Source organism: Rhinolophus ferrumequinum, chromosome 25, assembly GCF_004115265.2.
Source record: "Rhinolophus ferrumequinum isolate MPI-CBG mRhiFer1 chromosome 25, mRhiFer1_v1.p, whole genome shotgun sequence".
Lineage (NCBI taxonomy): Eukaryota > Metazoa > Chordata > Mammalia > Chiroptera > Rhinolophidae > Rhinolophus > Rhinolophus ferrumequinum.
This window is the reverse complement of record NC_046308.1, coordinates 4911460-4932104: the sequence shown is the minus strand read 5'-3', so window position 1 is coordinate 4932104 and position 20645 is coordinate 4911460. Positions and strand designations below refer to the sequence as shown.

General features: G+C 41.3%; 1 protein-coding gene across 1 annotated transcript in view; it reads left to right on the top strand.

Annotated features, from left to right (window-relative positions):
• The window catches only part of KNTC1 (kinetochore associated 1), a 55762-nt gene extending 54639 nt beyond the window's left edge, over positions 1-1123 (top strand). Inside the window, exon 64 of the mRNA XM_033097143.1 lies at positions 922-1123. Within this exon, the coding sequence (XP_032953034.1) occupies positions 922-942 (21 nt within the window). The 3' untranslated portion in view covers positions 943-1123. The remainder of the gene's footprint in view (positions 1-921) is intronic.
• Positions 1124-20645: the final 19522 nt, after the last annotated feature.

Sequence of the window (20645 nt, the reverse complement as noted above, 5' to 3'; positions counted from 1 at the left end):
GAGATAAATGTATTGTTCCATATGGCTGCGTGTAGTTCTATATTTTATTTTTTGTAGAGGCCGTGGCTCTCCTCTCAGCTCTGTACTCAGCGGCTGCGTGGCCTCAGGCCAGTCGCTGACGCTGTGCAGGAGTTTCGTTTTCCCACCTGGACCACCTGGTCTCCCAGGTGCTTTCCAAGCATGATGATTCCTCATAAAATCTTGTTTTTCATACTGAAGCAGGTGAAAAACAGAAATCCAAAAGGCATTGATTAATGCTGTGCTCGGGTTTTAATTGTTTTTACTTCACCTGTTGTAGTTACCGAAGATATCCATGTTCACTATAGAAAAAAGAGAAATTTGCAAGAGCAAAAAAAAAAAAAAAGAAAACTAATCTCTTGAAATCTCACTACCAGAGAATCACTGTTAATATTTTGATATATATCCTTTCATATATAAAATGTACATGTAAAATATTTTTACTTGGATCGTGGCTTTAGTAAACGTTTAAGTATAGTGGGTTTTTTTCCCTAACTTTGGTCCAGAAAAGGAATATTAAAATAAACCTCCATTTTGTTAATTTTCATTAATTAATAACTTCCAATGTTCACTTCCAATCTGTTGTGCTCAATAGCATAAAATTGCTTTTTTCTAAAAGGGGGAATATTGATTCAGGAGATGAATTTGTGACCTTAAAATATGTTTTTCAAAAATACACATTTTTTGAAAAACATATATATGTGTGTATATATATATATACATATATATATGTGTGTATATATATATGTTTTTCTCCAGTCATAACTGTCTAAAATGCCAAATAATTTTATGTGTACGTTTTTAGCAATACAGTTACGTCTTAAGTTCTATAGTTTATCTGAGCATTTTCTGTTTAAAAAGCTAAATGACACTCATAATACTTCTGTGTTTCTTCCCATTTAGATGTTTCTTAATGGATCATAGTAAATCATCAAGCCTTTTTCAGGAAGAGAAAGAGGAAGTTTGGAGTCTGCTATTAACTGACCATATTTATTACAGTTTTAAAATTGTGCGGTCTGTGTTATAACTATTATCAGATGTTACCTGAAGTGATAACTAAGACACTTGGTAGCCTGATTGTCCCATAAAGAACTCATATCCTGAATTAATAAATCTTCTCTTCGTACTTTACTGTAACTCACAGAGACTATCAGTTTTTTACACCTTGTATGAAAGAAACAAAATGCAGAAGTATTTTGCTCACCCCATAAGAAAAGGAACTACTTATATAGCCTATTTCATCCACATGTATAAATAAGAATATTGATCTTTTAGGGTGGCCAGTTAGCTCAGTTGGTTAAAACACAGTGCTGATAACACCAAGGTTGCCAGTTCAGTCCCCACATGGGCTACTGTGAGCTGCGCCCTCCTTAAAAAACAAACAAAAAAATACATCAATCTTTTTAGTGTTATTCTAGTAAACGTGTGTAATTTTTGCTGCTGAGTGTGTCGGTCGATGGCCAGCCAGAACAATAGAAAACACTCTAGGTATTTCAAGCAGCGATGGATTAAATGCCAGGAATTGGTTACAAAGGTGTTAAAACAACTGAAAGGCAAAAGGGAGAGGAGGGGGCCCACCAGGGAGACAAAGGGGGAAGATCTGGCCACTGCTCCTGCTGGAGCCCCCAGACCCCCCTGTGCCACTCTTCCAAAGGGTAAGTCTCCTCCCACCGGTGCTGCCCAAAGGGTCCCTTGGGCATCTTTCGAGGCCACTGCCAAGCCACCACCAAAAGAGAAGTAGCTCTTCGCTTGCTCCAATCTCTAATTCTCGTGCCAGTGCTAAGAAATGACAATCAAGCAGGAAGCCATATAGCCAGGAGTGTGGGACATGCAGTGTGCAGGCTGTAAGCCCCCAGCTGGGAGGATGGCTTAGAAGGGCAGGATGTCACAGAGTCAGCGGACGCTACCAGCCAGGCACACAGAGCACCAAGCACACCTCTTACCCTGCCTTCCTAATCTGCTATACTTGTGAATAACGTCATGACACTCGAATTAGTTTGCCTTTGTTTTGCTAGTTGAGAAAATATTGTTTCTATACTAAGAACTCAGTGTAGCATCGTAATTAAAAACATAGGTTTGGGAGTAAAAGTCTGGATTTGAATTCTGGTTCCATCACAAACTGTGCTCCTGGACGAGTTACAGAACTTCCCAGAGCCTGAACTCCCTCATTTGTAAAGCCTTCTGGTTGCAGGAGGTTTAACCTCATGCACTTGCTCTCTTCCGGACATTCAGACTACACCAATATATTTCACAAAGCTTTTTCCACATTTGGAATTATTTCCTTAAGATCACTCTCACCAACAGATTTACCAGATCAAAGGGAATGAAAAACAGTTGAGAGGCTCTAGAAACAAATTGCCAAACTGCATGCATTTCGAAAGGTTTTCACAAATGCCCTCTCCTACCAGCCACAGCCGGATGTCTGCTTGACTGCCTCCTCCCCAACTCTGAGTGATCTGACTTTTAAAAACTTTCTGCTCATTCTCTAGGTGAAAATGGTATACCACAACTTAGGTTTGTATTTCTTTGGTATTTATGTGATTGAACCTTAAGAAAACTCATTATAGGCTGACGTCGCAAGTAGAGCCCGTAATTGTATTTTTGGGCATAAATGTGCAAGGAACAGAAGGGTCAAGGGGTGGCACTGCAATGTAACAGATGGAAAGGAGCCTTCCTGTTTAACAAAAGCTAAGCTAAAACGGAGTTCTGTCCCCATCTGAACACTGGTTTCATTGTTCAGAATAAAGTTCTGATAGGTAAACGGTTAGCTTTTGGTATGCCAGAGAAGTGATTTTTTTGAAACCTAAATATGTTTGAATTCATTTTAAGATAACTTCATTTGAAGTTCAAATATACAATTAGCCAGGATACTTCTTACATTTATTACATTTTTTGTTAGCCTTGATCATTTTTTAAATTATTCCACTGTTGTCTCCGTACAGCCATTCTCCATACTGTTGCTGAAGTATATTCTTAAAACATAAGCCAGATCTCGTCAATGTCTGGCCTTACGCTTTTCATTGGCTTCCCATTGCATTGAGCGTGGATCCCAAGTTGCCAACTGAGGCACACTGGCCCCTTTGTTCAAATCAGAAAGGGGTACCTCCGAGGAAGGTAAATTAAAAGAAGGCTCCCCTGTTGGTAGATCTGCTACAAAAAGGTGCCCCCTCTGGAGGGTCCCATTTTTAAAAGTGCTGTGCTTAGAAGCTGGATCTCACTCAGGTACAGCTCGGTGCTACCTGACCATTCTACCAGGCTTAGAAGGCCCTGCATGATCCAGTCCCCCTGCCTTTCCAGCCTCAGGGCCTGTCACTCCCTTTCTATCACCAGCCTTCCCCAACCAGCCCAACCACAATCACCCCTAGTCACTTGTTATGACATTAACATTTCCTTCCTTCACGATACATCCAAAGTTATCTTTGTTGGCTTCTTTGTTGATTGTCTAACTCGTCATTTTGTCCATTAGGTTCTTAATAAATACGTATGAGTTCTGTGAATTTTGACTTCTCGTTTTCAGGGTAAAATTCTTCCCTTGAATGTCTCATGATGACGTGAACGTATGACAGCACCTCGTTACCCCTAGAAAAAAGGGGAAGTTAGCGACACTACAGAAGTAAAGGCACTACAATTCATGTTCATGACTCATGCACGTTTCTTTTGTCATCTCTTGCTTTGAATGAGGTGGCTAAATTTTCATTCCTTTGATTACTTGGAGAGAATTTTATTAGTAGGGTGCTCTCCTTTCACCTCCTACGGATAGAAAACCTGGCCTGACAAGACGTAGCCTATTCAGTCTTCTTTCTACTGCTTCTTTAGGGTGCACAGATTTGGGAGGTATGTTTATTGTAAACATTTTGGGTCCTTCCCTTGGATAGTTTTTGACACATTTTTGAATAAGAGAGTAAAACTAATTTTGGTGATCACATCTATCCAGATGGAAGTAGCCAACTAAGCTTACAGAGGTGGTTGGGGTAACCGACAGGTTCTTTTTAGATGAATGCTGGTGGTGTAGGTATGATTGACCAGTGGTTACTTTTTACATATTTATACAGCTGTATAATAATCCTTATCAAACTATAGAACATTCTAGGGCCCCAGAAGACTACCTTGTGCCCTTGCCTAGAGCATACTCTCCCCATGGTTACCACCGTTCTGACCTTTATCATCATAGCTTATTAATTTTACCTGGTTTTTAACTCTATAAATGGACTAATATAGCATATACTCTAGAGTCTGAATTAATTATTCAACATTATGAGATTCATCTATGTTATTCTGTGTAGCAGCAGCAACAATAGTAGTTCATTCTTTCCCATTGTATTAAAAACCTTCACAACTGAAAGCTTTTCTTCACAAAAGGGTTTATTGACCCATATGCTACCCTGCAAAGGACCAGCTCCTGAGACACAGTCTAAACCACCAGAACTAGGCTAGCTGGAGAAGATGAAAACATCCACCATCCTGGAGCTGATGGGCTCTTTTAGAGATGTAAGTTGCTTTGAGAGAGTTTACTTTGGCTATTGTTGGGGGGCGGGGGAAGAGAAGTAGGGGTCAGTTCTGGGATAGGTGCACAGTCTGTAAGGAGAAAATATTTACTATTTGATTGGTTTTAGGCAACAGTCCTGAACGTTCATGCACAAGCAGGATGCAGTGGCCTCTGCTGGTCCACTGTTTTCTTTCTAGATAGCCACCTGGAAGTTGATTCAAAGGTCCAACATACATTCAGGAATGTGAGCAGTCTGGTTAGCTGACCCACAGCTATTAACTGGTTAATTACCCTTGTCTTTTTCACCCTTCAGCCTGCTGTAATATAATTTAGGACATCTCAGAATTTCTCTTGTCATGAGTATCCCATTGTATTAATATACTAAGATTCACCCATTTTGCTGTAGACAGATAATTTGGGTTATTACCAGTTTTTGATAATTATGAACAAAGCTGCTGTGAACATGCTTGAACACATCTTTTGGTGGACATGAGCACTCACTGGTGTTGGGAGTATTTCCAGGAGTGGAAGTGCTTTAGTGGATACTGCCAAACAGTCTTCCCAAACTGTTGTACCAGTCTGCACCCCACCAACCATGTGTGTGAGAGCAGATTGCTCCACGTCCTTGACAATGCTTAGAATCGTCAGTCGTTTTCATTGCAGCCATTCTGGTGGGAAACCTCACAGTGCTCTTAGGGGAAAACAAAATGAAAAGATAAACATCTTGTCCTCCGTTCTGGTTTCCTCCCTTCTCTTTTCTGCTTGCGATTTGTGGATGAGTTAAACTCACCGTGTATCTGCTCACCTCAGAGTCCACACTATGTGGCCTTTATGGGGGATGCACAGCAAGACTAAACTCACAACAGCTAACTCTCACTGTAATGTTGCAGAAGATAGAGAATTAACAAAGGGTTGTTTTGTTTTTCCTGGCACTCTACATATTCAAAAGCAACCAGAAAATAAGGACCTGTGCTTCTAGAACAACCAAGGCTGAATGTTTTCTAGAGGGAATAAATTTCTGGAGCAATTTCTCTTTTCGAGCTCTCCTTCCCATGACCAAAGGACTCAAGAATGCAACCTCTAAACTGTCTTTCCCTTGGTAAGTGATCCTACAGTTTTTTGTGTGGTTTTTTTTAAAAAAACAGTTTTATTGAGATATAGTTCACTTACCATACAATTCACACATTTAAAGTGTAGAATTCAATCGTTTTCAGTATAGTCCCAAGATATATATAACCATCATCATGGTCAGTTTTACAACATTTTCATCACCTCTAAAACTCCATACCCTTTAGCTATCATCCTCTTAACCCCCTCCGCCTCCAACACCCACCTCTCCCCTAAGCAGCCACTAATCTGCTTTCTGTCTCTGGGTTTACTGTTTCTGGATATTTCTTATAAATGGAGTCATAAAATATGTGGTCTTTTGTGTCTGGCTTCTTTCACTTAGCATAATATTTTCAAGGTTCATCCATGTTGTAGCATGTCAGTGCTTCATTTCTTTTGATGGTGGAGTAATATTCCATTGTGTGGTTAGACCACACTTTCTTTATCTATTCATCCATTGATGGAAATGTGGTTTGTTTCCATCTTTTGGCCATTATGAAAAATATTGCTATGTACTATAGCTTTCTACCCACCTGATACTTTTTGGGTTTTTTAATTAACTTTTTTTCAGTATGTATACACAGACGTACTCATTCTAAAGATATCAGTTAAGACTCTACAATCAGATTTTTTCCACTCCCCACCTTGTCTCTAGGAGCAATTCTCTACACATACCACGCTGTTTCAAATCTTGGCTCTCAGCCCCCTCTTTGCCTAGTTAACTCACACACATTCTTTATAACACGATATTTACTCGGTATCCAAGTTCTTTAAATTTCTTAAGAGAATACCTCATTACATAATTATGCATATATTAGGTTGGTGCAAAAGTAATTGCGGTTTTTGTGATTATTTTCAACCTTTTAAACTGCAGTTACTTTTTCATCAACCTAATACTTATGAAGTATGAGGATATTCTATTCAAAGAGATATAGTGGGATAAACCAAGAGTAATGGCATTATCTCAAAACCAAGATTGTCGGCTCATTATTTCCAATGTTCTATATATAGACTGGATGTTTTGAAAGCTTTATAGGATCTATTACTCATAACCGATACTATATTTCATACTGAAAAAGCAGAAGTGGTAATTTACAAAATCTCTTCCCCTCCTTCCTAACCCTTGTTAACACGTGACATTATTGTTGATGTTTTTGGTCAGATGGAGCTAGAATATCTAGGAAAACTTTTGTCATCAAATAATATGAAAGACTATACTCGTGCTGCTCTCTCCTTGAAATGACTCTTAACCAAGCACTGTATACAACATTTAGGATAATAGTTCTACCATTCATAAGTTTGCCATGTAAAAATAAGAATTCTGCATACTAATATATCAGTGGGTGGCATTTTCTCAGTACGTTACCTACTTTGGGTTCAATCTAGATTACTGGTAGGACTTTTTTGTATTTTCATCTTTACTTCTGGGCTTGGAAGAGAAAACGAGAAGCTGACAGCAAGGGTGAAAAGAAATAAGTGGTGAGGGTTGCAAGGAAGAGTGAAAGAGATCTTTAAGAGTGAAAGGCCGAAAGAACCAGAATGACAGCCAGTGACCAAGTTATGCTATCACAGCATTTTCTGTCACCTCCTTTCTTAGGTCTCTTGAAAGGCAATGGGAGAAAACTCTCTCCTGTTTGCCCAAATATCTCTGTATTCATTTTCTGGGACTGCCAAAAGAAATTACTACTGAGTGCCTTAAAACATCAGAAATTGACTCTCTCTCAGTTGTGGGGGCTGGAAGTCCAAAAGCGAGGTGTCTACAGGGCCGGGCTGCTCCAACGACTCAAAGGGAAAATCCTTCCTTGGCGTTTTCCAGCTTCCAGTGGTTCCATTGTTCCTTGGCTTGTGGTAGCATCACCCCAATCTTTGTCTCCAATCATCACATGCCTCTTCCTGTGCGTCTGTGTGTCCTTTTCTACCTCTTCTCAGGACACTTGTGACTTGATTCAGGGCCCTCCCTAATCCAGTATGATTTCATCTGAATCCTTATGTTAATTACATCTGCGAGGACACTATTTCCAAATAAGGTCACATTCTGAGGTGCCAGGCACTCGTGAATTTTGGGGAGGACCCCATTCAACCCACTACCAGCTCCTTCCTGAAATTCTACTGCTTCTGCCTTTGGATAAAGTATATACTCCTTTAAATGACAGTGAGCTCTTTGTCTACCTAGCTACTGATTAGAAACAATTGTAATATAAATGTTACTGAAGTAAACATACGAAAAAGTACAGAAATCACAACGGATTTTCACAAAGTGAACATGCCCACGCAACAAGCACCCAAATCAAGACACAGACCATTCCTCGTATGGATAGGAACCATATATTATTTTCCCCATTAAATTTAAAAAATAATTTTAACTATGGTAAAATACACATAATAAAATTTAGCATCTTAACCATTTTATTTATTTATTTATTGTTACTTTTTTTTTTTTTTTAAGGAGGGCACAGCTCACAGCGGCCCAGGCCCATGCGGGGATCGAACCGGCAACCTTGGTGTTATTAGCACCACACTCTAACCAAATGAGCTAAGCGGCCACCCCCTTAACCATTTTCAAATGTACAGTTTAGTGGCATTAAGTACATTCACGTTGTTGTGCCACCATCACCACCACCCATCTCCGGAGCTCTTTTCATCTTGCAAAAACGAAACTCTGTCACTATTAAACACTAACTCCCCAGCCCCGCTGCCCCTGGCCCTTGGTAACCACTCTTCTACTTTCTGTCTCTATGAATTTGACTCCTCCAGGTCTGTAAGTGGAATCAAGCTGTATCTGTCCTTCTGTGACTGTCTTATTTCACGTAGCACAATGTCCTCAGGGCCCATCCAGGTGGTAGCACATGTCAGAATCTCCTTCCTTCTTAAGGCTAAAACAATATAGAAACCATATTCTTTTGAAAGGTGATCACAGCCTCCTTTGGATTGTTATGGCTGAGTCTACTTATTTTCACCCATGATTCTAATTAATAAACAATATGTGTTTCTTTAGTGTTTCTTGATAATTAGAGATTTCAATTTTTCTGGTTTTTAAACAAAAACCTAGCCCTTGGCTCTGGGTCCTGTAGGTTTGGCCGTGTTAACCAATCTCACGTGTATTTAAATTATCCCCTTGAATCCACAGAAAATGTGAGAAATCAACTGGTTTCAAAATGATTCAGAGGAACTAAAAGGGCAGTTCTCAAAGAACAATTTTTTGTTCCTCTTCCCTCTTTGCAGCTGGGTCAGAGGCAGATCCCCCCCTCCCCGCCCAGGACCTTGGCAATAGTTTAGACTTAACTCTGTGTCCTCATCCTGGCAGCCATCTGAAAGTCAGCAGGATTTTGTGTTTTGTTTCCTTTTATTTGTGCACACTTACTTTTGTTTTGGAAATGCCTCACATTCCAGGCGATTCAAGGCCTCTGGAATAAACAACTCACCTCTTTCTAGATAAGACCTTTTGAATATATGAATTTCCAGCTGAGTGGAAAAAAAACAACAAGCAAGATGTGAAGACAGAGAGGAATGTAACTCCATATTCCTACTGGACATTCTCAGAGGAGTAAATCTTAATTCATTTTCATCACGGCTAATTCCCTGTAATATTTATGTACAAATGTAGCTTCTTAATTAGCATAGACAAAGGGCCTCTTTCCCTTAATCCATTAGTTGTGAAGCAGGTTTTTACTGTAGGCAACTTGTCGTTTATTTTCATAGTTTATACATTACACAATAACTTAGGACTAAGTGCCCAGAAATACGTAAGAACAAGATCAAATCTAACAACACTTCCAGTACTAATCCCTAATATTAGCCCTTAAATGCCCTTATAAAAACCCACCCAGCTACTTTATCCTTTTTCTGAAACCTTTCTATGTATGAAGTAGAGCAGAAACTATATAGAGCGGCCATGACAGGGCTTTCCAGAACCATAAAAAAGTGAGGGAAAGGAGAGAGAAACACTTATCTTTCTCTGCTTTCTCCCAGTCACAGTCTAGTGATGCAGAAAAGTCAACCTGACTTTGAAAAGAGAAGTGCTGGGGCCAGCCCCCATGGCTCAGGTGGTTGGAGCGCCGTGCTCCTAACACCGAGGTCACCGGTTCGATACCCACGTGGACCAGTGAGCTGTGCCCTCTACAGCTAAGATTGTGAACAACAGCTCTCCCTGGAGTGGGCTACCATGTGCTGCCATGAGCAACCGGCAGCCAGGAAGAGCTGCTGTGAGCTGCCGAACTGACAACAACTGCCTCAGCTAGGGGTGGAGGGTGAGTGCAAGGCTCATAAGACTAGCATTTGCCAGGGAGCTGTGTCCTACACAACTAGACTGAGAAACAATGGCTTGAACCGGAAGGGGGAGAGGCAGAAGAACGGGTGAAAAAATAAAATAAAATACACCTAACACACAATATTAAAAAAAAAGAAAGAAAAGAAAAATATTCACCTGTAGTGCGGGACGGCCGGCGGGGTCTCTGGTCCCACTCCCCACATAAGAACGCAGGACATGGTGAGGCCAAAAAGGAACACCCACGGAGCCATAGGTAGGGGAGTCATACCACTATATTCTCGCTGGCGGCTGGGTTGGAGACACAGGAACCAGGAGCAACACAATTCTCAACCCTCACTGTGCCGCTTGCAGACTCAGCCACCATCTTCTTGCTAGCTCCCCTTTTTTTTCTTTTGCTACTAGCCTAGCCACAGCAGTTATATTCATGGCTAATGGCTCACTGGTTACAGCTGACGGCCAACTAGCCACAGCTGCTGACCATTTGATCACAGTCGATGGCCATTTACTACCTGAGCCAGCACCTTTCTATGTGAGGCCGAGAGCCTGGAAACTGCTTTTTGGGGCTCTGTCCCCACACCTTCACTGAATAGAACGTTTCAGTGTTAGCTGCTAAGCTCTCAAATCCCGAGAGAAGCCACATGAACTCAGTGGTGTGACCAGTGATTCCATCTTCCCTGTAGTATTCAGGCCTGACAACTCTATAATTATTTCAATCTTGTTCCTAAAGCTAGTCCATCCTGTTTTTGAAATAAGACTGGGTAGAGACAACAGGGAGTATGTGTGGGAATCACACACACATACACACAATCTTTGCCTAACCATGAGAATCAACTGCTGCTGAGAGGTCTTCACCGTTAGCTATTTACCTCCAATGCCGGCAATGCCTTTGCCTTGCTTTTTCAGAAGCTTGAAGTCTCTATCAATTAGGGTACTTTGGGCTGCAAGTAATAGAAAACCCAACTAGAAATAGCTTTAAGCAAAGAGAGCATTTGCTATCCTGCATAATCAGAACTGTGGAGATCAGATTCCCAGGATTTCCTTGCCAGTGATGTAATCAAAGACCCAGGTTCTTTCCATCTTTCCACTCAGCCGTCATTTAATGTGCTGGTTTGTCCTTAACTTGTCTCCTCACAATACGAAAGGGCTCAGCTGCCCCAAACAACACATCCTTAGACAAAAATTTCCAAAGATCCTTTCTTTAATTGAAGTGAAATTCACATGACAACATGAACCATTTTTAAAGTGAGCAATTCAGTGTCATTTAGTACATTCACAATGTTTGCAACCACCACTTCTATCTAGTTCCAAAACATTCATCACCCGCAAAGGAGACCCAATACTCACCAAACAGTTCCTGCCCGTTCTGTCCTCCCTGATCCCTGGGTAACCAGTAATATGCCTTCTGTCTCTAAGGATTTGCCTATTCTGGACATTTTATATAATTGGAATCATACAATTTGGGTGGGCCTTTTCTGTGGCTTTTTTCACTTAGCCTCATGTTTTCGAGGTTCGTCCACACTGTAGGAAGCATCAACACTTCATTCTTTTTTATAATATTTCATTGTATAGATCCATCATATTTTGTTTATTCATTCTTCTGTCAATGGACATGTGTGTTATTTCCACCTTTTGGCTGCTATGAATAACGCTTCTATGAACATGCCTGTACATGCATTTGCTTGAAAAACCAATTTTTGGTTCTTTGGGGTACATACCTAGGAATGGAATTGCTGGGAAATTTTCTGAAAAGCATCCCTAAGAAGACTTCCTCTTACGTCTTCCTGGTCAGAACTGTTGTCACATCTCCATGCCTACAGCAGTGTCTTGTTGAGGAGAATGAAACCACCACAATTGGCTTAAAGTAATCAAGATTCATACCCTGTAGTTGGGTTGGAAGCCAGTCACCTCCGAAGGACATAGTCACTTGGAGGAGGGCCATTTTCAGAAGGTGGTGACCGTGACATAGGTAGGCAAGTTCCCCACCACCCATCCCTCTCAATATTATTAGAGCAGTGTGTATTCTGTTTAAGGTCATGAACTTATGTGTACTAGCTGCCATACAGCCTTTCCTTTGGGGATTGTGTAGTCTGCAAACATCGGTCTTAATGAAGAAGTGTGGGAACGAGAGGCATGAGAAACAGCATGACAAACATCAAGGCTGTGTGAAGTGGGAGCTCTTAAAACACATTAGAAGGAAGCCTCTCGTGGATCTAAGGTGTGCGTTCCCTGTAGCCACCTTGAAGAAACGCTGGGAATGTCTTACAAAGGATGCCCTTTTATTTCATTGTCTTCTAGATTCTGGCTTGTGGATCTATCACCATATGAAATTCGTTTACTCTTCTAGTCCATAAATATTTATTGTGTGCCTACTATGTGTCAGGCACTGTGCAAGTCCCCGGGGAAGTCATGATAAACCAGAGACTCTTAGTTCCTGTCCTCGTGGAGCTTTCGGTGTGGAGGAGGAGATGGAGGTTAAATAAACAGTTATAAATAATTGACATTGTGATAAATGCTATAAAGAAAAAACATGCAGGGTGCTACAAAAGTGTAGAAGAGAAGAAGTATTCTGATTGGACCCTCCATGACAATAGACAGGTAATGAATTCTAACCACAGACAAATTGAAAAGCCTCAGCAGTTCCTTGTCATGTTGGAGTCATGGTGACATCAGGAAATGTCTGTGAAGTTCCTCAGTGAGCCAGCAAGGCCAAGCGCAGGCTCGTGGACACTACTGAGAGCCTAATGGGGACTAGTTTGTTTTCAATTTAACATTCACAAGAAAAACAGTACTAAGTTTGAAAACTAATGATTGTTTTAGACCCATAAAGGCCAGAGCAGGGAAGTTTTTAAAAATCAAATCATGATCCTTTCTGTCACTCGGTTGCTGCTGGAAGAGAAGTCCATGGCTCAAATACCAAGTCACATCACCATTCTGGCTTTAGTTGATGAGACCAGCTGTTGGTGGCCACGCCCAGGGAAGTCATCCAGAGGCTGACAGCGTTGAGGTGGCCTAGTGCATAAGCTTTGCTCAAAAGGGCACTCTATACTGGGGGACTCATTTCCTCGTGCTGCCATAACAGATTACCACATACTTTGTGCCTTCAAACCACAGAAATGAGTTCTCTCACAGTTCTGGAGACCAGAAACCTGAAATCAAGGTGTTGGCAGGGCCAGACTCCTTCCAACGACTCTAAGGGAAAATCCTTTCTTGCCTCTTCCAGCTTCTGGTGGCTCAGGGCGTTTCTTGGCTTGTGATTGCATCACTGCAATCTCTCCCTGTGTCTTCACACAGCTTGTCCTCTCCATGTGTCTTATAAGGACACTTATCATGGGACTTGGGGCCCATCCTCATAATCCAAGATGATCTCATCTTGGGATCCGAGATGTCATTACATCGGAGGCCCTTTTTCCAAATAGGTCACATTCACACATAAGGTTCCTCAGGTTAGGCCATGGGTACTACCTTTTGGGTGTCACCATTGAACCCACTACAACTGGACAGCGACTATTAGACACAATCTTCTCTGCCCATTATGGATGATGCTGGACAGTGACAACCATCCACTAGGGTCCTCTGTGGACGTTTGAACACAAGACATGCAAGAAGTAGATACCTCCACTGGAGTTGTGCAAAAGCCAAGAGACCCAGAAAGAAGACAATCGGCAGAGACTGTGAGTAAAAGCCATGAAGTGGGGAGACAGCAAGTCAGCAGTCAGAGTCACAACCAAGCGAAGCCACATCATGAGAATAGTGACAATGCTAGAGCTCTTTCTGGTCATATCACTTTCATCGATGTAAGGCAAAATGTCTCTCTTTTTTTGTGTGTTTTGTTTTGTTTCTTTCCATTGTAACATCTTGGAAAGTGTCTAACAATAAATGGTGTTTTAATAATTACTTTTGGTGAGGCAGCAGTGACTGACATTGCCTGAAGATAGGTGAACACCAAGAGCATTGGGATCAAAAGGCACAGAATGAGAGTCAGTGGCTTGGGGAAACAGTGGAGCAATCTCTTCACTCGTGAGAACCCAAGGGTTGGAGAGGGGGTGAGGTAGGGTGAGGGCAGACATGTTCGGCAACATTCCATAGGAGGAGTCAAAAGGAGGCACCCCTGTGTAATTACTGAGCCCGTGTAAGAACCCATTTCCAATGGCTTTTAAGTCTTTTAGGAAATGCTACATCACCAGCATTTTTGAGGCACAGAGGATGATAGTGAAAAACACAGACTTCAATGTGAGAGTGTTGAAAAGTGATCATAAGCATCAGATTCTAAACGCGAAGACGTTGTAGGATTACCTTAATTAACTGATTTCAGTTACATTTTTCTCTTTAGAGATGCAGGAAATTAACGAGAGTGATACAGGAAATTAAAAAACCAATGCCTGAAACCAAAAGTATCAAACGAAATTTTGAAGTGATGAGAAAGAAGTATGCCATAGTTTCATTGTGAATATTACTTTCCTTTCTTCGTGGCCCATAAAAAAATGGGCCTTTGACACCTTCTAACAGATGGCATTTTTGTACTTGATTTAAGACGGTTTGTTACAGTTCTCTAAGAGGCCCGACAGTTTCCAGAGCTTTCTCGCTTCTCTGGAATTGCTTTATAGAACTTGCGTTACCTCAGGTAACCTGAACGTGCACTTGATTTTTTGTAACTCAGAAGATCCCAAGTAATACAGAGTCAGACAGATATTGATGAGAAGCAGTGATTAAGCTCAGAGCACTGTAGGCTGTGCAAGAACAAACCCCAAATCCTGGATTAGAAAGAGACAAGAGGGGGTTGCTTACCTCAGGGACCAACAAGATCCCTCACTATTTAAAAAAGGGGGGGCGAATTATTTAGGTATTTGCTTGAAGGATGATGATCTTTAATGTGTTGAGATACAGGCTAGTCTTTCCCTCAGTGTTTCTCGACCTTTTTTCCCATTACAGTAGCTCCCCAAATTGCCCTTTTAGATCTGTTTTTCCTTATTGTCCCCTCCATGACTTTTTTACTTACTGTGATAAAATATGCATACCAAAAAATTCACTATTTTAACTATTTCTGTTTCTATGGATTTGCCTGTCCTGGACATTTCCTATAAATGGAATCATACAGTTTGTGGCCTTTTGTGTCTAGCTTCTTTGACTCAGCATCATGTTTTCAGCGTTCATCCATATTATAACATGTGTCAGAATTTCTTTTTTTTTTTTATGGCTGAATCGTATTCCATTGTACGGATAGACCACTTTCATTTGTGGACATTTAGGTTGTTTTCTATTTTGGCCTTTGTGAATAGTGCCTCTGTGAACATTTGTGTTCAAGGTTTTGTTTGAACACCCGTTTCAATTCTTTGGATATATTCATAGGAGCAGAATTGCTGGGTCCTGTGGTAACTCGATGTTTCACTTACTGAGGAATTGCCAAATTGCCTGTCACAGAAGTGGCATTTTACATTCCCACCAGCTATGTACGAGGGTTCTGATTTCTCCACATCCTCTCCAACACTTCCCCCCGCGTGAAATGTCAGTACATTTACAAAACACGCACATGTATCACGTGTTTGTGTATGTACCATAGACCTTTGGAGGGCAGACCTGGTATCTAATAGAAACATTTGCAGGAGTACAGACTCAGAAACCTGCAGGAATTTAGAAAAACACTACCAGCTCACCAAAACGCCAACCAGCCCTTTGGGCCAGGTATCAAACCTAATTGACTTTATTTTAGTGAAATGTGTATAGAGTAGATGTATCATAATTCATTCAGTCGTTCCCTTTTTCCTTTGGATGGGCATTCATTCACTCTGTGACTAGTTTTCTGCCACCAAAAAAAAACACACAAAAAACACTCCAATAAACATCCTTGTCCTTAAGTATTGATGTTTTTATTTCTTTGGGACAGATTCCCAGGAGCGGGATTAATGGGTCAAAGGGTATGTTTAGTTTCAATTTGAACAGATGTTGCCCGATTGCTTTCCCCAAAGGCTGCAAACCTTCGCATGGATGAGAATGCCCTTTCCTCTGTATTCCTGCCTGCATTTCGTTTTATCGCGCGTTTTCCTGTGTGTCCATCTGATGGATATAGACTGATGTCTCATTGCTTCTTTCATTTGCATTTTTCTGGCCATGGCTGAACTTGAGGGTATTTTCCTATGTTTGTTGGCCATCTGGTTTTGCTCCCCTATTTATAGCCCAAGTCCATTTCTGTATGGGTTGTTTGTCTTGTTCAGGTCAGTTTGTAAAAGCTCTTTATATAGTGTCCCTTGGCCTTTGGCTTAATCGCTCAGAAGTGATTAAGAGCACTGACTTGGGCCGCCTGCCAAGGGTCACCTCAGAACTCGGGCCCTGACTGGCCATGTGACCTCAGCAGGTCCTGTAACCTGGTTATGCCTCAGTTTACTCATCTATAAAGTAATGGTCACCATCATCCTTGCCCCCCACCACTTCATAGCATTGTTCTAGACATAAATGTGTTAATACCTATAAAGTAAATAAAATGGTGTCAATAGCAGCTGGTGACTATTATTTAGATTACAAATATTTTTCCAGCTCCACCATTTCAATTGGCTTTATTTATGGTATCCTTTGTCATACAAAATGTTTTAATGTTTACATAGTCAAATACATCCATCTTTTCTTTCAGAACTTCAGAGTTCCCAGGCTGGGTTAAGCAATCTCCCAGTTTCCTCTGTGATGCATTTCCTTACTCTGATAATCAGAGGCATATAACTAACCATTCCTACCCTGAAGGGCACCGGTCCCCTGGCTCTTTGATCCATTTCCTCCTCTTCTCTCTCACCCCAATAAGATGAGACCTTTAGAGCACTTTCACTTCCCCCCTCTTTTCCTTCCCTCCCACATGTTCCCTGCTGAAACCCAGGAAACACTTTTACTCCCCACTCCACTCACCAATCACTGAGGTTTGCCTGGATAATCGAGTGTTTGTTAGAATTCCCTTAGAGGACATCTGTTAGGTTTCAAAAGTCCTCTGTTACACAAGTCCCTATCTTGATCCATTTAGATATTATATGTCACAGGCTACGTTCTTAATACCATTTTTCTCTCTCTTTCTTCTCCCCGCTTCTTGAGTTTTCTTTTCGGGTTCAGTTGTGGTTTGGTTAGTCTTTTCTCAAGATGGAACACTGGAAATTCTCTTCTCTGAATTCTTGGGTATCCTAGACTATATTCCTTTTGCCTCAATAGATGAAAAATATTTTGGAAACTGGATAGAGGACTCTTGGGTTTCAGTCCTTCCTCTCTCTTACCTGCCAGTACTATTCCACTGTCATCTTTCAGAAGCAGAGATGTAAAACCTGGTTCCAGTCTGATTGTTTTTCCTTTTTCTGCTTTCCGCTGACACAAGATATTTTTCTTTATCTTGAAGGTTCAGGAATTTTACCAGAATACCATGTTTCCCCGAAAATAAGACCTAGCCAGACAATCAGCTCTAATGTGTCTTTCGGAGCTAAAATTAACATAAGACCCGGTCTTATTTTACTATTATTTACTATTATATATAATATAATATAATATAATAAACATAATATAATACCAGGTATGATATAATATAATACTATGTTATATAATATATATTGTAATATTATATTATATAAGACCTGGTCTTATATTAATTTTTGCTCCAAAAGACGCATTAGAACTGATTGTCCGATTAGGTCTTATTTTCGGGGAAACACGGTATGACCACGTATCAATCTTATCTCATCAGACCAATCTGGAACCCAGGGAGCTCTTTTAATGTGCAGTCTCAGGTCGTTAGTAATTTCAGGGAACTTTCTTCTATTTGTGTATCTGCTGCACCTTCTCGTTTTAGAATTCCTCTTATGTGTATTCATTCTTCATGAGCTGTCCTCCAACTCTTCTTGTCTTTCCCCACAGATTTCCATTTCTTTAAAATTTTGTTCTTTGTTTCTTATTTGCATCTCAGTAGAGACTCTATTCTCCTTTAACTTATAAACTGAGATTTTTAAGTTCAAAAAAATCATGTGTCTTAGTTCTAAAAAGCCCTTTGTACACCGTACTTGGATTTCCTCCTGTGCTCTTGTTTATGACTGTTTTAATTCATGGGCCCCTTTAATGGGTTGTTATTCCTCTTTGTCAGTTTACTGGAGGTCAAAGTTAGTCCTTGAACTTTCCTACCTTGTGGAAGCCACAAACCAGCCTCTACCCCCATGGGCTTGTGATATAGGGCGAGCTGTGTTTACTCACAACATTTCTGACACCAAATGTGTGGGGGGTCTTTTGTTTTTGTTTTTTCCCACACCAACTAATCCTCCAACTCCAACATCAGCTGTGTGTCCCATAGTTCAGTTTAATTCTGACATAAACTACCCAGAGTTAGCACAGAGCCCACAGGTGAAGGGCTCAGGCCCGCAAGACACCCCCAGCCCCCACCGCCCAACACACATCACATGCCAGTTGCAAGTCCCAGGTTGCCAACTATACTTCTGACCAACCGCTATAAATCAGGGGCTTCCATGGTCCCCTCCTCATGTCTGAGAATTTGCTAGAATGGTTCACAGAACTCAGGAACATGCTTTATTTACTATTATTAGTTTATTATAAAGGATAAAATCAACAGCCAGATGAAGAGGTACATAGGTGAGGTCTGGGAGGGTCCCCAGCACAGAAGCTTCTATCCTCATGGTGATGGAGAGTCAGGGTAATGAACGCCACTGTTTCGGGGTTTTTATGGAGAGTTTATTACTTAAGCATGATTGATGAAATCATTGGCAGTTGGTGATTTAACTCTATGTCCAGCCCCTCTCTCCTCCTTGGAGGTCAGGGGGTGGGGGCTGAAAGTTCCATAGTCACACTTTGGTCTCTCTGGCAATCAGCCCCCATCCTGAAGTTACATGGGGGCTTTGAGCCTTCTTGGTGTTTTTGGATTTCTTAGCGTCAATGTCAACCTGATTTAGAACCAGGCAGCCTTAAGTTAGTAAATCTCTGTGCCTCAGTTTCCAATTTAAAAAATGGTAAAATGGGGCCCACCGCATAGGCTTAAAGGGACCTAATTGTAAAATACATTTTAATACAAAAATAAAGTGACCTGGTGAGTTTACGGATATTAAAGTATCTCATAAACTGCATTAGTACAATTCAAATAGTAGATAATTTGAATTTTCTGGGAAAAATGCATCATACAGATATATTACTACATATATTATGTATGAGCAGCTTCATGATAGTACCTTAAAGATAATGAAATTCTTTTTTTTTTTTAATTTTATATTGGGGAATAGCGCGTTTCTCCAGGGTCCATCAGCTCCAAGTAGTCGTCCTTCAATCTAGCTATGGAGGGCGCAGCTCAGCTCCAAGTCTAGTCGCCGTTTTCAATCTTAGTTGCAGGGGGCGCAGCCCACCATAATATGCGGGAATTGAACCGGCAACCTGGTTGTTAAGAGATCGCGCTCTAACCCACTGAGCCAGCCGGCCGCCCTGGTAATGAAATTCTTACTAGATTTAAGTAAGTTCCTTGAATTTACAGGCCACCAAATCACTCTCGAGTTTCATAGAAAAGAGTTGGTTTACACTGAAGCATCTAGATCATGAAGCTTATGGAAAAAGTTGGAATCAAACTTGGGGTGTGTGTGAGGTGATACCCACTAGTTAAGGCCCGCTGGGTTTTGGCTCTTCACTAGGTAGCCTGGAGAGATGAAAATGGTGACGATGCTGTCTGCTCTGCCAACAGCAAATACTGGTCCCGTTCTGACATGTCCTAGAGGAGATGAGCCCACTCAGCTTGGTGTGTGGGAAGTCAAGAAGATCCAGGATGCTGAGGCCAAGGTGACCTTCCCCCAGGGGAATCCACAGACCTTCCCAGAATCCACTGTCTTTTGCTTGCTTTACTCATCTATTGCTACGTAAAAAATTAACCCAAATGTGGTGGCTTAAAGCAACAACAATCACAATGTCACTGACAGTTCCTATGAACCAGGAATTCAGACAGGCATAGCTGTCTCTGCCACCCTGTGTCTGGGCTCCAAGTGGAAGGACCCAAAGAGTGGGGCTGCAGTCATCTGGGAGAAGGCCCCGCCTTCTCACACACATCTGACTGTTGGGTCCACAGAATTTGTAAGGCCTGGTGCACAGTGAAAATGCAGGGCCCTTGTTAAAAATTTATTAAAAATTGGCTAGGGTCAGGATGGAGCATTTTTCAGTAGTGATGAAGACATTCTAATATGAGATTGTGGTAATGATAGCACAATGCCGTGAATATGCTGAAAACACTGGATTGTCCACTTTGTGTACTGCCCAGGTTACATGCTCGTAAAGATGGCATTGCTGGCTGTGGGTGCTGGGCTGCCAGCCCAGGGTCCAGTTGGAAGTACTAGTTGGAGTGGCCTCTCCATGCGTCCAGGGCTTCCTCCCAATATGGTGGGCCAAAGCAGAGAGAAAGCTTGGGTGGGCAGAGAGAGAGAAGCTGTATCCTTTTAATGCCTAGCTTTAGAAGTCACATAGCCTCACTCTACCACATTCTGTTTCTTAAAAGAAAGTCAATAAATCTGGCCCAATTTCAAGCGGAGGAAAATGAGACTCCATCCTTTGAAAGGAGGTGAGTCAAAGAATTTGTAGACATATTTTAAGCCACCACACTGATCTTCATATGTAGGGCAAGTTTTGTGTGCTCCTATTCAGCATATATGAGATCTGACAATTAAGTTCGCGAATTTGTTGTAACAATGTTGTTAACCTTTTTTGATATCAGAGGGATTATTCATTATGAATTTATACCAACTGGACAAACAGTTCACGAAGTTTACTATGTGG